The sequence below is a fragment of the Procambarus clarkii genome, chromosome 10 (assembly GCF_040958095.1).
Source record: "Procambarus clarkii isolate CNS0578487 chromosome 10, FALCON_Pclarkii_2.0, whole genome shotgun sequence".
Lineage (NCBI taxonomy): Eukaryota > Metazoa > Arthropoda > Malacostraca > Decapoda > Cambaridae > Procambarus > Procambarus clarkii.
Window position 1 is genome coordinate 41,967,577 of NC_091159.1, and position 16,245 is coordinate 41,983,821.

The 16,245-nt window shown below is 42.3% G+C and overlaps 1 protein-coding gene across 5 annotated transcripts in view; it reads left to right on the forward strand.

Moving 5' to 3' along the window:
* LOC123775227 (endoribonuclease Dicer) overlaps nt 1-16,245 on the forward strand; it is a 62,591-nt gene that overhangs the window by 27,234 nt on the left and 19,112 nt on the right. For 3 of the 5 annotated variants that reach the window (XM_045770212.2, XM_069321919.1, XM_069321920.1), the window contains 2 exons: nt 20-3,097; nt 13,710-13,898. In XM_045770212.2, the coding sequence (XP_045626168.2) occupies nt 20-3,097; nt 13,710-13,898 (3,267 nt within the window). The remainder of the gene's footprint in view (nt 1-19; nt 3,098-13,709; nt 13,899-16,245) is intronic. The other 2 variants (XM_069321921.1, XM_045770220.2) reach the window with 1 other exon arrangement.

Genomic DNA, 16,245 nt, shown 5'->3' on the forward strand with positions numbered 1-16,245 from the left:
ATTTGTTTTTCTTTTACAGTGGTTGGAGGAGCTGGCAAAGAAGGAAGTTTTGGTGGTTATTGCTCAGATCTTTCTTGATCTTATTCTTCATGCCAGGTTGCCACTGTCATCAGTAAATCTGCTTATTATGGATGAATGTCATCATGCCACAGGGAAGCACCCTATGCGAGAAATTATGAGGCAGTACGAGACTCTAAAGAAAATAAATCCACAGGAATGTCCTAGAATTCTTGGGCTTACAGCTTGTGTCATTCATCGAAAATGCAAAAAAAAAAATGTGTTGGGCATGATGAAGGAACTGGAAGCCACAATGGATTGTGCATTAGTGACAACTACAAATCAAGCAGAAGTTAATAAGTACAGTACTAGCCCCAAGGAAAAAATTATTTGTTATGAATCTGATGAAAGTTCCGAGTACAAAGATATAATCTTTGCGCAGTTGCAAGGAATTATAGAAGATGTAAAGGAACTAGATGATATAGAAGTTAGATATAGAAAATTGGTGAACAAGAAAATAGAGAATATCAAGTACATTATGTGTACCCTTGGCGATTGGTGTGTGGCTCGGGCAATCAAGTATGAGATGAACCATTTTGATGATATTGAAAAAATGGATGATGTACCAGCAGTTCGGGATTTGATGAGTTTACTGAGCAGGAGGTTGGAACAAATATATAATTTTTGTATTAAAGCGGAATCTGCCATGAACCCTCTTAGTCATGTTACCAAGAAGGTAAAAAAGCTATTCTCAATATTTCGTGCATGTAACAGAGAGGTATATGGATTGATCTTTGTTGAGAGGAGAAACACTGCCAAGATCCTGTATGATTTACTGTTGGAAGCTGCTAAAATGTCTAATGATCTTGCTTTTGTAAAGCCGTTGTATGTTGTTGGTTCAAATACCCGCTTGGGTGCTGACATTCGTTTGGCTCAATTAGAACTTTCCAAGCAGAAGGAAAGCTTAAGCAAGTTTCGTAATGGGAGTTGCAATTTCATAGTGTCAACTAGTGTCTTGGAGGAAGGTGTGGATATTAGAAAGTGTAATGTAGTTATACGCTTCGACAAGCCAGTGAATTATCGGGCATATATACAGTCGAAGGGGAGAGCACGTGCACATCCATCAAGGTATTTACTCATGGTGGAGGAGAAAGAACTGAAAGACTTGCTGGAGACATTAGAAGTGTATAGAGAAATAGATATATCCTTGTCAAAATTCTGCCGAAATCGTCAATTACCTACAGATGAGAAGACAAGTCGTATATTTTCTCTAGATGAACATATTGTTCCTTATGAGCCATACGGACCAAGTGGACCCAAAGTCACTTTAAATTCTGCTATGCCACTTATTAATGTGTATTGTGGTACTCTTCCTCAGGATAAGTTTACAGTATTGACACCAGAAGTTAGTTACAAATACACAGATGATGGATTTGTGGCAGAGATACAGCTTCCAATTAATTCATGCCTGAAGTCTAAAATATCTGGGGATTGTATGGAGAACAAAGACCTTGCCAAAAAAAGTGCTGCACTGTATCTTTGTAAAATGTTGCATGCAATGGGAGAATTGGATGAGTTTTTACGGCCAACAGAGGTATTAGATGATAGTATACTAGATGGTCTGGTGGAAGTTCCACCTGAAGGAGTAAAGGAGGGGGAACCTGAGCCTGGTACAAAGAAGCGGCGTCAAGTCTATGATAAGGAGGTGTGCGAGGCATTTACCCATTTCCATGAAGGACACTACAAGTTGTATTCAATTATCATTCAGCCAAAGGGCACACCCCATACTAATTTAGTAATTGATTCCTCCAAGAGTGATGTAACGATGGGATTGATTTGTAAAAAAGAATTGATTCGTTGTCCATTCCCACTCTACTTTTCTAAATGGGGGGAAGTGGAAGTCAAGGTGAAATTTGTTAAGGAACTTGTAGAACAAAGTTCTGAGCTGATGAGTAAAATTGAACATTTCCATAAGCTAGTTTTTGAGACACTATTGCACATCAATACCTCACTATTTGTCTTTGATTCTAAAAGCTCAGGAGTATTTATTGTGCCAATAGGAAAAACTGGCACAATTGACTTAGATGTTCTAAATCAGATATTCCCATTGACATCTCTAAGATTGCCCAATATGTTTAGATCACAAACAGGAAGTTTCCAGTTTGAGAGATCTACTTTTGAGGATGCTGTAATTTACCCAGTGTATATACAAAATACTGACCTGTTCTATGTTACTAAAATATTTAATGATATAAATCCACAAATTGCATTTCCTGACCCAAAGCAATCATATGCTTCTTATGAACAATATGTGTTAAAAAAATTTGGTAAGAGGACCACCAATCTTCAACAGCCTTTAATAGCTGCAAAGCACCTACCAAGAGAACTCAACTACTTGAAAAAGCTGCCAGACACTTGTAAGAAGAGTGATCAGAAGACTGGACGTGAACCTGCCAGGTACATTCCTGAACATTGTGTCGTACTGCCTCTGAAAGCCTCTCTCTGGTGGCAGATCATGTGTATCCCGTCAATTCTTCATCGTCTGAATAGTTTAAACTTGGCCCATCAACTGAATGTTACCATGAATGCCCCAAATTATCATACACAGGATTCAGAGTATCCAGAAATAAATTTTAATTGGACTGAAGAAATAATTGCAAGAATAAGAGACCATGAAAAAAATTTGTCTGCATTACTAGTGAAAAGGAAGAGTGACTATATCCATCCATTTGTAATTGTTCAAGCTCTCACACTTTGTGCCGCTCATGACAATATGGATCTGGAAAGATTGGAAGTTCTTGGAGATACTTTCCTCAAATTCATCACTGCAGAATATTTATATTTAAAAGAGACCGAGCATCATGAAGGAAGACTCTCTCTGCGCCGTGGCAAGCTGGTTTGTAACAGGACTCTGTATTCCCTGGCAAAGAGCAGAAAAATACCACAGAAGATCCAGTCAATCAATTTGACACCTCCAGCAAATGGTTTCCTGCCAGGTTTTTTGGTCAAACCTGAAGTTAATAAGATTTTGAGAACCTTGAACCTTTCCCATGATGCATGGTCTAGTCTTCCTGATTTTGGTCTGGATAACCTGCAAAAGGTATGTTTTTCTTAGAATTTTATTGTGTAGTTTCTTTATTTTTTCTGCCGTTTGACTATTTCTAGTGGCCTTGACAGGTACAGGGAGCCTGTGTCACATTGAAGGTCCCCCTGTAATTGCTAGAGATTTTTTTCCAGCTATATTTTGAGCTGAAGCATTGTCTTGATAATAGATTCAATGTTTAGCTAATTCCATGGGTTAATTTTAATTACCTTAATAATGAAAAAGTGTCTCTTGTCAGTTGTACATTGTGGCATGTTGATATTGAAGTTACTGTCTCATGTGTTTATGTATATTGGACATTTTTAATGTTGTTTCTCTGGGTAAGCCCCTGTTAGATTCCTGAAGCACTCTCCTAGATAACTTCTCATATCGAGTCAAATTAGTTATAGGATTTCTGTTGGCTCACCGAGATGAGACCTTAGAACCTGCTTCTTTCCTCCCCCCCCCCCCCCCCCACCCCACCATCCCCCACTCCCCATCACCCCCAGAGGCAGAGATATCTAGGGATTCATTACAATCACCCACACCGAGAATGCATTGAGAAAGTAAGTGAAGCAATATGATTATCTGTAAGGGTTGCCTAAATGAAGCTCCAGAACACCCAACTGACTACATATTTTTCACTTAAATCCCAAGGTTTCACTCAAAACAAAACTTAGAACTCCTTAGTGTACAAAGCCATAAACAGATGATGTCCTGGACCCAGATTCACGTAGCAGTTATGCAAGTACGTACTTACAAACATGTACATCTTTCCTCAATCTTTGACAGCTTTGGTTACATTTATTAAACAGTTTACAAGCATGAAAACTTCCCAATCAGCTGCTATTGTTATTGTTATAAACAGCCTCCTGATGCTTCGGAGTTCATTAACTATTTAATAATTGTAAACAAAGTCGCCAAAGATTGAAAAAAGGTGTACAGGTTCGTAAGTGAGTGCGTTCGTGAATCTGGCCCCTGAGAGCTCCGACTTGCAGTCAGCTATGGGACAGTCCCGATTTTGATGTCAGATTGCTCTGACCTTAATGAGTTGCCCAAAGCTGCAGCGAGTCCCACATTTAAGAAATAAGTACAAGCTATCCTTTGGACTTTCTTCTGTGGGGGCAGTTTTCCTTTGTATCTTTGCTGTTCTTTAGTGCTTGCCTTGCAAGCATTTGTTTACCAGCAGCACTTATGATGTGGACTTGGTCTAAACTGTGTTTAGAGTAACCCTTCACTAGGTGTTCATCTGGCATTGCCCCTGCACTGATAGACTGGCTTCTCTGGTGGGTTTGGGAGTTTAAGCCAGTGGCCTGGCCACTCAGGGATGAAGAGCCCCGCTTAGGGTTGTGGGCATTTCATCGACTCCTCTGCGAAACCCTGTGGTTGGGGCATTCTGTTCTTTTTGTGGGATGTGGTGGGGTACATGTACCTGTTCATACAGCATGCCGCAGACACCATAGACGAGTTTATCCTACAGGCTGCATTGATTATTGATTATTTTGATGCCCATCCATAGTGCCTCGGTGTCCTGCTTGGTTAATTGCCTTCAGGCCAGGGTAAGCTCCCTGTGGATCTGCAGCATTGCTTTAACTGGATAAGTTTAGATTTCAGAAAGACCTGGGTAAATAATGGTTCGGTAACAGATTTGTTGATTTGTGAAACCAATTGCCACATGGCATGGTTGAGGTGGGGTCCCTTGATTGTTTCAGGGTGGGTTGGACATGTATATGAGTGGGATTGGGTGGTTATAAATGGGAGCTGCCTCGTATGAGGCCATTAGGCCTTCTGCAGTTACCCTTATTCTTATGTTCTTATGATTGTATCATGCTGAGTAAGGTGTTGGTGCGTAGGCGTTGATGAGGTTGACCATTCCTGCTGCTTTGTAAAGCTGAAGTTTGAGAGTCCTTGCTGACCCCTCCATAGGTGATACTATGGACCCTAAAAACCTGTTCCTGACAGCGAAGCCAACTTCATGCTCTCTTATCTCTTTTGGTGGTCAGGCAACCGCTGGTTTGTGAGCTCGTTTCTCGCACGTTTGTGGTGTTTTCAATTGGGTGCCTTGAAGTTCTTCCCTGGGATGTTTAGGAACTTGGATTTTGAGGGGATTGTATATTCCACTTGGTTTAAATTTGCCCCCCCATCATTTCCTTGCTGGTGTGGTTTGTCTGACTGGAAACTGTTGAGCCATTTCTTCCTGCCAAAGATACAAAGCCTTCATCTTCACAACAATTATCTTGCTCTGAACCTTCTCCATAGGGACAATGCCTTTCTATCTCATGCATTGGGCATGAAATGTGACTGCTCCATGGTCTCCTCCACAGATCCCCAGGGCTGTGGAAGAATCTGAGAAGGGTCCCTGCCCTGCAAACACACACTGTAATGGTCCCAATTGTTACCTTATTACAACTTATTACAAAGCTGTTACATCGTGTTATACAGTTTTTGTGTTAGAAAGTTGTTAAACTTGCTAGATACTTGTTACAATTTGCTAGATATGTGTTACAACTTGCTAGATACGTGTTACAACTTGCTAGATACTTGTTACAACTTGTTAGAAGATGTTACAAGTTGTTCGAACATTGTAGCAACGTTGTAGTTTCATCGTGTGTTTGGCAGGTGGGTGCCTTTTAACGGCTCCAGAACTTTTGATTCCATCTGATGATGGGTTTTGCTCCAGGGGGAAGACTTCCCTAATCCTCTAATATGTGTGAGCTCAATTACTCAGCTGCTTTCCCTCTAGGTGCACTTTGGTGTGCCATACAGTTTTGCAGAACTGTTTTATTATAAGGTTTTTGTTGTCCCGCCTTTCACTTTCCTCAGTACAGGTGGACATTTTTCAGTTCCTCTTGTGGGATCAGTGCCTTGCTTTCCTTATGGACCTACATACCTTTGAGTTCTGGTCTGCTTCTGCCTTTTGGCTTGGTATGAGGTCCCCAATTCATCCTGGCTGGTTGATAATCCTTTACTTTTCTTGGGTGCTTGGCAAGGTTTCTGTCGAATCCAAATGCTTGCATGGCAGGAACTGAGTTTTGCCTTTTAGGTGTTCTTGGGTAGTGCTTCTTTTCTGCTGATTGATGATTGAACTGCTTGTTTACTCCAGTGTTTCCCAAGGACATGGGCAAGTGGCAACCCCATGTTCAGCCGCCTGTGTTCTTAAGAGCCCTTACCGCAGAGGGTCATAGAGCTTTTACTCAATTAGCGGTCATTTTGCACATCTGAACTGTTGAGCTGTTCTTGAATTGGTTCTGTGATGGCCTGAATGTTCTGGCATCTGTCCCCCTTGTGACTTCCTTGCTGCCTGTGGTTTTAGCTTCAGTGGTTCTGCCCAAATTGCTCACCTTTGTCCTTTAGGGGTTGTGGCAGCTTTTTGCTTAGCCTGTCTTGCATGTCATCAGGCTGTGCTGGCCCAGTCTTTTATTTCAACCTGTTCTTTAACCCATGTACTGTGCATTAATATAATATGACAACCCCGTGGTGTGTGTAAAAAATTATTCGTGCCCAAATTTTTTTCTTTTATTGTTTAAATGCATTCCCTGATTATGGGAAACAAAAAAATACTGTATGTGACATACTTTGGCCATAATGGGGGAAGAAAGTCTGGCAATACAGTATACAGGTGTTAACACTTTCGCGCTCCGTAGAAACTCGCGGTTGACTGGGGGATCGTGGCCCCTCCGTGCGGGTAAGCGCGCGGTGACACCCAAATGTGTATACTCATTCCAGTTTTCTCACCTTAATTCTCGCGCTACGTCGCTCGTTTTGGTATCATTGTGTTCGCAATTAAATTCTCTACAGCTGTGTATAAATATAATGTCCAAAAGCCTAGCGTGACTCCCAACAGCAAAGCGTAAAGTCGGCAAAAACGCACAAAATCAGTAACATGTGCATTCTCCTTCCATTTTTTTACCTTAATTCTCGTGCTACGTCGCTCGTTTTGGTATCATTGTGTTCGCAATTAAATTCCCTACAGATGTGTAAGAATAAAATGTACAAAAGGCTGGAGTGCCTCCCCGCAGAAAAGCCTAAAGTTACCCGTGAACGAGCACCATTTTGTACATTGCAACCTAATGTTCAACTCGTTCAATTTGATAACATCAAATTTCGTGCTAGGTCGCTCATTTTGGTATCAAATTGTTCGCAATAAAAAGGCGAGTATTTTAAAACTAGTCCCAGAATAATAGAACAATAACTGGATTTTTAACAAATATTTTAATTCTGGACGCTCATCATCACAAATTTATTTATATCTTTCCAGTGTTCTGACATAAATATTTGTGTTACATCTTTCATTTTGGTATCAAATTGTTCGCAATAAAACGGCGCGCATTTTAAAACTAGTCCCAAGATAATAGGACAATAAATAGAATTTTAACAATTATTTTAATATTCGGACCATAGGCCTATTTATAATATTTCAAGTGTTTGGACATCAAGTTTCATGTTATATCTTTGATTTTGGTATCAAATTGTGTGCAATCTAAAGGCGCTTATTTTAAAACCACTACAAGATTGATCTGATAAAATTTAAATTTTTAAAAAATATTTTAATGAGTGACTCAGTATTGCGTCGTTGGAACACATTCAGTAGAAAAATAAATGACGAGATAATCAGTCTGTGGAACCTCAAAGTGTTAACACAGCAGTTGATGCAGTCTACTTCAGCCCTGCTGTGGGGCAGAAGTTGCCACAAAGATAATTTCCCATATACAGGGTTACCTCAGTTTATGAATTTAATCCGTTCCTGGAGATGGTTCGTAACCCAAAAATTCGTAAACCGAATCGAATTTCTCCATAATAATGGGAAATGAATTAATCCGTTCCTGACTCCCCAAAAAATGAACTTTAAAGTAAATTTATACATAATTCACCCAAATTTTCACTACAAAAGTATGTGCAAGTTATTACTTCCCTTTACTGATGACTCCTGTTGGCATATGGAAGACGGTGATGAGGGGGGGAGGTGTTACTGTTTGGAAGGGGAATCCCCTTCCATTATAATATCAGGCAGTGAGGACTTCTCTGGGGTGCACACTCTGGCACGTTTTGCCTGCATACCACTAGGACCTGCTTCTGGCTCTCTGCTTGATTTTCTCACTAGAAATCGTTCCATTGAAGATTGTTTTTCCCTTCTTTGCAACACTTGTTTGTAGTGAGACATCACATTGTCATTAATAAGATCAATGCAACGGCTGGGTGATTTATCTGGGTGATTCTTTTCAGCAAAACTTTGCAGTTCTTCCCATACTGCACACATTTTCTTAATTAATGAGGAAGGGACATCCTCTACTGCCTTCTCCTTCCCCCCTGAAGATTTATTATACTGCCTAGCTAGTTCAACAACACGTGTACCATTTTTATGTTTACGAATGATCTTATTTTTTCTCAATGGTCATTCTCACTTGTGTTTTCTTGCCTTGAATCTTACCACTGGCTTTCTTGGAACCCATGGTGAGATATATAACAACTTTTATGTTCAAATAGCCAAAAATAAAAAAAAACTGTAAATCCTTGCAAAGAATTCAGGTGGAAGGCACTGGGAAACTGAGGCGCAATCGCCGTGCCACCACGTGCTAGGTAGACCATACGCATATCAACAAACTCGTATCCCGAGGTAAAGTTTGTAACCCGATTCAAATTTTCCGAAGAAATCAGGCTCGTAACCCAAAAAGTTTGTAAAGAGGGGCATTCATAAACCCGAGGTACCACTGTATAATCTCAATGTGTCAGAATGGTTTTTAACTTGTTTTCTGTGGGTAGCCCCTACAGCCTTTCATGGGCCTGACAGCTGAGTGGACAGGGCTTCAGATTTGTAGTCCTGACGTTCCGGGTTCGATCCCCGGTGGAGGTGGAAACAAATGGGCAGTGTTTCTCTCACCCTGATGGCCCTGTTACCTAGCAGTAAATACCCTGAAAACACAAACCGAAACTGTCTCTATTTTCTGCTTGTTACAACTTGTAATAAGGTTGTTACATCTTGGCTTAATGTGTTTATGACTTATTAGAACGTTGTTACAACTTGCTATATTGGTTGTGATAACTTGTTAGGAGGTGTTAAAACTTGTTCGAACGTTGTACCAACGTCGTAGTTTCGGTGTGTGTTTGGCGGGTAGGTACCTGGGAGTTAGACAGCTTCCTGGGGGTGTATAACAAAAAGGAGGCTTGTTCGAGGAGCGGGCCACGGGGACACTAAGCCCTGAAATCATCTCAAGATAACCTCAAGATAACAGCTCCCTACAGCTTACCGGGCTGATATGTATGTATTAGACCATGGCATCAGTTGATGAAGTTCTTGCCTACCGGGAACCACAAGCCAGAACCTAGCCCGCTCAGAGGGGCACGAGGAGCAATTGCCAATGGAACAACCCCCCTCCCCTTCACCATGTGTTTGGAAGCATTTCATGTCTGCCATTGATCGGGGTTTGGCACCCAGAAAGGTAGGTGTAACAAAAAACCCACATGGTAAAATTTGCTACCTAAAGCTGAACTGGGAGGCAGAACGGCCACACTAAAACAAGCAAACGGTACTCACGCTGCTCGTCTACCCCACCCCAGAGAGGGAAGGGGGGGCCCCTGAAACACTCACACCGGCCGCTCCTGCATTCAGTTTCTCGGCTGATGTGGACTGTGGAGGTCGTCAACTTTGGCCTCTGACTCTGCAGTTCTGTGCTTTGTGGAGTGTTTATGCAGTGTGTGGTGTGCAGGCCAGGAATAACTGATCAGTACTGGGGCTGCATGCGCTTAGGGCCACCTTCCCTAGGCGTCCTGTAAGTACTACCCTTACATCTTGGGGTTCCCTTCCACAGGGCGTTTGGGAACCGTTTTAGTACGGGGTCTGTTGCTCTGCAGTTGCCTGCCCTTGGGGCCAGTTGGAGTTTTTTGTATCCACTGTTTGGCCTTGGGTAGGAAGTTGTATCATTGCTGGTAGGGGCACAAGTTATTGTGAAGCTTGTCTCCCATTTTACACAGCAACCGGTTCTGTTCCTCCAGGGGACATTGTGCTTTCGCAGTTTTTCTTTCTTTTGCCTGGTGGGGGTCTGCCCTCTTGGTTTATTTACCCTTCTGTTATATTGGTGGTCCTCTGCTAAGCCTCCGTGCTTGTACATGTCGCAGAGGTTCAAGTTTTTAGCAGTTTTCGTGGTTGTTTGGTCCCAACCGGTTAGCAATACCTTGTTAGGCTTCCTTTAGCAGTCAGCCTAAGGGCCCAGGAAAACCCCATTAAGGCTCTTTGGACCTATGGATGCGTCCTCTGGGTTTCAGCTTGCTGAGTGGGAGTTTGTAGGTTGTTCTGTCCCCTTGTCTTAGGGTGTCACTTGCCACTTTTGCCTGGGGCCTGGGTCTGGGTCCCATTTGACCCCACTTGGGTGTTGGTACCCTTGCAGCAGGGCTTGTTGTTGCAAGGGGAGGGGGGTTTTCTTACTCCTTCCCTGTACAAGTATGATTGGGTTCAGCTCTTTCCCCGGTTCAGTTCTGGTTTCCCCTGGGTACTTAGGTTCCTTCCTTCCGGAGGTTTTCGGCTTCTTGAATCCCACCTAAGGAGGTTCGGGAGGCTATCGCGGCTTACCTTCTGCGAGGCCCGGATTATGCCTCGGTGATGGATCTCTCTTCTTTTGAGTTCACTTCGACCTTTCACTTTTGGGTGCGTTACGATGTACCGGAGTCTTCATAGTCGGCAGAATGTCCTTTTTTCGTTGGGGGCATGACATGGATTTTGTCAGACCCGCATGCTTGATTGGTATGAGACTTCCACTGTGTTACAGGTTTACCTGGGGGCTGAGTTTGAGCACATTAATGCGTGCTTGTTTGCCCCTGTGCATCTTCGGGATGTTGGCATTGTGCAACTGCATGTGCAGGTTCACTCCCTTTTGGCTTTCTTGGTGGCTGAGGATTTGTGCACCAGGGGGGCATTTGGCCTCGGTCTTGCTTTTCTTTTCCCTTCTCGAGCTGTCCTCGAACTGGCTTGAAGAGGATGTAGAGATGCTGGGTGTCAAGTCTTCATTCGGTTGTGCTTGCCTCAGCAGCTACAGTGTTGGCTGCTTTGTTGAAGTTGTTTGTGCCAATTCTCAAGGAGGCAGTGTCTCTGTATTTTGCTTCTTGCCCCTCGTGCCAACAGGCTGTGCTTGCTCTTTCTTTGGAATCTGCTTGGGCTTTGGCTCCTAGGTTTTTGTCGCTCTTTTGTCCGTTGCTGTTTGCGGAATCTGCTGTCACGCAGTTTCTGCAAGCAGCTTCGTTTTACTGTAACCCAGATTGACCATTGCACTGTTCTGCATTAAAATATGAAAAAAACCTGGTGTGCAGAAAATAAATTCTTTCAAAAAATTTCTCTTATATTGTTAAAATACAGTCTCTGATCACTGGAAACTAAAAAAAAAAAAGTATTGTATGTGACATACTTAAGCTGCGATGGAGCTCAGAAGTTGAGCAAATTATGGGCGCTGAGCAATGGAGTGCTCAAGGTCACTAGGGCCCCGCCACCCTGTGGGGCGGCAGTTGACACGAATATAATGTTTCACAATTATTTTTATATTTCTCATTCATTTCTTCTCTGTTTTTTTGCTGTAATTTTATTCAAAAGTGTGGAATTTGTGGAATTTATATACAGTAGTTCAATGTATGGAATATTGCTATGCTGAAAATTATGGGGCTCATATGTGTGACATGTATATTATATTCTACGATCAATCAGTGTTTTTGCTGTTATTACACTACATACACATATTGTATATACCTATCTACATATGTGTTTACCATAACGAACCACTAAGTTGGTATAGTGAGCCCAAGACAACAAGAGTGGGCGCGACACAGCATGGCTGATTCCCTCCCACCTTCAACACCCTCTGACCAACATTCCACCTCCCACCATACTGTTATTGTTTTTATTACACTATTTACTCATGTTATATACAGTATAAGTGTCTACATGTTTTATTCACCATAACTGTACATCTAAGCTGGTATGATGAGTTGAGGCAATAATAGAGGTCGCACCACACACACAGCTGATGGCTGCCTCCCTCACTGGTTCAGTTCCAGACGCACTAACATTCCTCCCACAACCATATTGTTTGTCGTCTTATTACACTATATACACACAAAATATATATAAGTATCTACATGTTTTATTCACCATAACTGTACAACTAAGCTGATAAGACGAGTTCAGGCAATAAGAGAGGTTATCCCACATACACAGCTGTTGGCTGAACAAATCCAGAAGGGCCATGGTGAAGGTTCGAACCTACGTCCGAGAGGATCCCAGGCGCACCTTAATCGACTGTCACGATGTGGGAAAGAATTGCAACCAGGAGTTCCACTGACCTCACACGGATCCTGTAGTCTCTCCGAGAGACAAACCAGAGTTTTACACAATTTCCCCATGCACCCGGGCTCTGTCAATAATCTATTCTACCTCTTCTCCTTCGATTAAGGCGTGTCCGGGATCCTCTCGGATGTAGGTTTGAACCCTCATCACGGCCCTTGTGGATTTTTTCATTTGATGCATCACACTATTGTGATTTCTGTGTGAGCTAACGGCTACCTCCCTCACTGGTTCACGGCCAGACACATTAATATTTATCCCACAACAATACTGTTTGTGGTGTTATTACCCTACATACCCACATTATATATAAGTATCTACATGTTTTATTCACCATAACTGTACAACTATGCTGGTCTGATGTCCAAACAGCATAGTGGCCACTGCATAACAGGTCACACAGCAGGTAGCAGACGACAGCTTTACCCATTCCCTCACCAAAATGGTTCCTCTCAATAAACTGATTTCTCTGTTATTACACTCTATACACACGTTACATATAAGTATCTATACTTGGGTTCACCATAGCGAACCACTAAGCTGGTATTGTGATTCCAGACAATAACTTGTTGCCACACACCAGCCAGCAGACAACGCTATCTCCCTCCCTCCCCTCACCAACAATACACCACCTCCCACATTGCTAATTCTCACCACATTCCTGCTATTATCAGAATCCTGATCACTAAATCATGTACATGATGATTAATTTTCCACATGTTTATTTTGTAATGGAACATGAGAAGTTGTTTGAAGAATTTTAGATGGATGAAATAATGGCAGTGTGCTGTGGCTAGCGCTGTGAACATCTTGAACAGCATTTATTCACTGATATCTGAACATTCACTGATATTGTACACAGTCTTTATCAGTCAGGCTCTTCTGTAATACTATCATGGCTAAATAACACCAGATACATATATATTTGGACTTTTTTAGGTAATGCTGTGGTCACAAGCTGAACAGCAATGCTGTTAGCTCATGCTGCGTGCACCAGCCTTGGTTACTCACTCAGTACTGAGACCTTCACACCCGGGAATGTTGCCCACGATTTTTTTTAAATGGTGTCTGTTTAGGAGAGCCCTGAAGTAGCTGATGTAAACCCCATGTAGCAGCGGGAGTTTTGAATGATAAGGTATACCTATAAGATCCCTGAGGCACGTTGCGCACCACCCATCGTGAGCCTCAAGACGCGTTGCGCAGTGCAGTGGTTAAGGCAGTTCATTACACTTGACACTTTTATTTTTTCTGTTGTATTTTCATGCATTTAACTGTGTGTGCCATAAATTGTTTGTGAATTTGTTGCAGATAGTTAAGAAGATGAAGCAAGAAAAGAGGAAGAAAGAAAAGATGTGTTACAATCCATGGACAGAACATGTGTTGTCAGATAAGAGCATAGCAGACAGCGTTGAAGCACTAATAGGAGCTTACCTACTCGTTGGTGGCAGTGAATCGGCCATCAACTTTCTTCATATGTTGGGTATTGGAGTTTATAATGTAAGCATGTTGGTGGAGGTTCTATACACACAAATCATTTAATGAAGGGAAAATGTTCCTTAAAATGAGAGCATTAGCAAAGTCATTGCTATAAGAGGTCATTATTGCATATAAGGATGTTCTCCTTGGATACTAGAATATGCACACTGTAATTACTCTCATTCTTTTCATAAAAAAAGAAACAATATAATTTTCAGCCTTGCCATCTAATGTATGAACAAGATGGGTGGTACAAATTAATCCCTGTAAAGCTTCTCCCCTTCTAGCTCCTACCACATGTGCCACTCAAGCATGCTTTCTTTGATATGGTAAGGGGGTCTCTCTCTGTGCCACTTTGAGGTAGGTGTCTGTAGCTTTTGGTACAATCTCATGAATGCTGTGATGTATCTGAATGAATTAAGCTTTTGGCTGCACACCTGTTTTAGTAGTTAACAACCTCCTGGTGCACAAGAAAAATCATTTCATATTTTTGTTTGTTTAGTCTATTATTAAAATGATCACTGGAAAAATACTAAACGATTTATATGTGGCTTGCTTTGGTGATGGTGAAACTTGGAAGTATTGGAATGATGTCACGATTTATGAGCGTTCAACAAGCAAGCGCTTTGGAGTGGTCATACCAAGCTAGCCGTGAGGCGGGAAATAACGCATCAATATAGTTTCTGGTGGGAGCCCCGTCGGCTCCTCGGAGCTATCCAGGCTGAATGGATATGTATAACTTTCTGGCATCAGTCAAAATGCTTGAAGTTCTTGCCTACCGGGGACCACGAGCCAGAACTTGGCCCCCTCAGAAAGGCACGAGGAGCAATGGCCTATAGAAACCCCCCTGTGGTTGGGAGCATTCTATGTCTGCCATCAACCGGGACAGGCACCCAGAAAGGTAGGCGCCTCAAAACAAACCCCTATTCTGGTAAAAATATTGCTACCGAAAGCCGAACAAGTGGACAGAACTCTCCAAACAAAATTATCAAACTATCATGGCGTCATCACCACGCAGCCGTCTGCGTACCCTACCCCCCTCCCCGGGAGGGGAAAGGGGGAGCCCCAGACCATCCGCGCCGGCGATCCAACTGGCAGTTCTTAGGCTGGATGTCAAAATACGTGAAAAAACGCCGACCGGAGGGAGGGAGGGAGGGATGCCGGGAAGCCTCCGGGACTCGCCCAGAAAATTGCATTTCATTACATTCAATGCTGGTTTTCTGGGGGAAGCCCCGTTGGCTCCTTGGAGCTACCTCGCCACAGATAAGGAAAATAGGGAAGGATCCGGGATGCGGATGCCACGCGCCCTAACCTAAAAAAACAAAATGAGGAGGAGAAGAAAACAGACCACTAGGGCCAACGACCAGGACGGCACCAAAAATCAAGAGCAGGCCAGAGGTGAAACAACGCCCAAGACAGCAAACAGAATGGAGCAGAAGGAACAGCCACACCGAACTCAAGCTGGAGCGACTCTGCCAGTACCACCCAAGACGAGGCGACAGTACACGGTCCCAGAAGATGGTCCCGGAACAACCTCGAAGGGAAGACAAGACAAAAAATCCTTTCAAAATCAAAAGGATATCATCAGCAGCATTTGCTATATTGACCAATATAAGAACTGCCTTTAGAAACTTGTTTAATTCAGAACCTTGTAAAGGTATACCACATATATCAGACCAATCCTGGAGTATGCATCTCCAGCCTGGAGTTTATACCTAGTTAACACTATCGTTCTCTTTGGACATGACTCGCGTCCATTTTTTTTCTCTCGAGTCCTAGCTGAGGACAGGACTTGCGTCCACTACAAAAGTATTTGTATAAAATTCATTTTTTATCCGATTGACCTCGGGTAGTTTCAAAATAAGCGCCTTTAGAATGCGCACAATTTGATACCAAAATGAAAGATGTAACATGAAACTTGATGTCAGAACACTTGAAAGATTATAAATACGTTTTTGGGTCTAAATTTTAAATTTCAAAATATTTGTTAAAATTCTACTTATTATGCTATTATTATGGGACTAGTTTTAAAATGCGCGCCTTTATATTGCGAACAATTTGATACCAAAACGAGCGATGTAACATGAAATTTTATGTCAGAACACTGGAAATGTATAAATAATTTTGATGATGAGCGTCCAAAATTAAAATATTTGTTAAAATTCCAGTTATTGCTCTATTATTATGGGACTAGTTTTAAAATGCACGCCTTTATTTTGTGAACAGTTTGATACCAAAACGAGCGATGTAACATGAAAATTGATGTTATCAAACTGAACGAGTATACACATTAGGCTGTAGTGTGCAAATTGGTGCTCGTTCACAAGGTAACTTTAGGCTTTGTTGCAGGGAGTCTCACCAGGCTTTT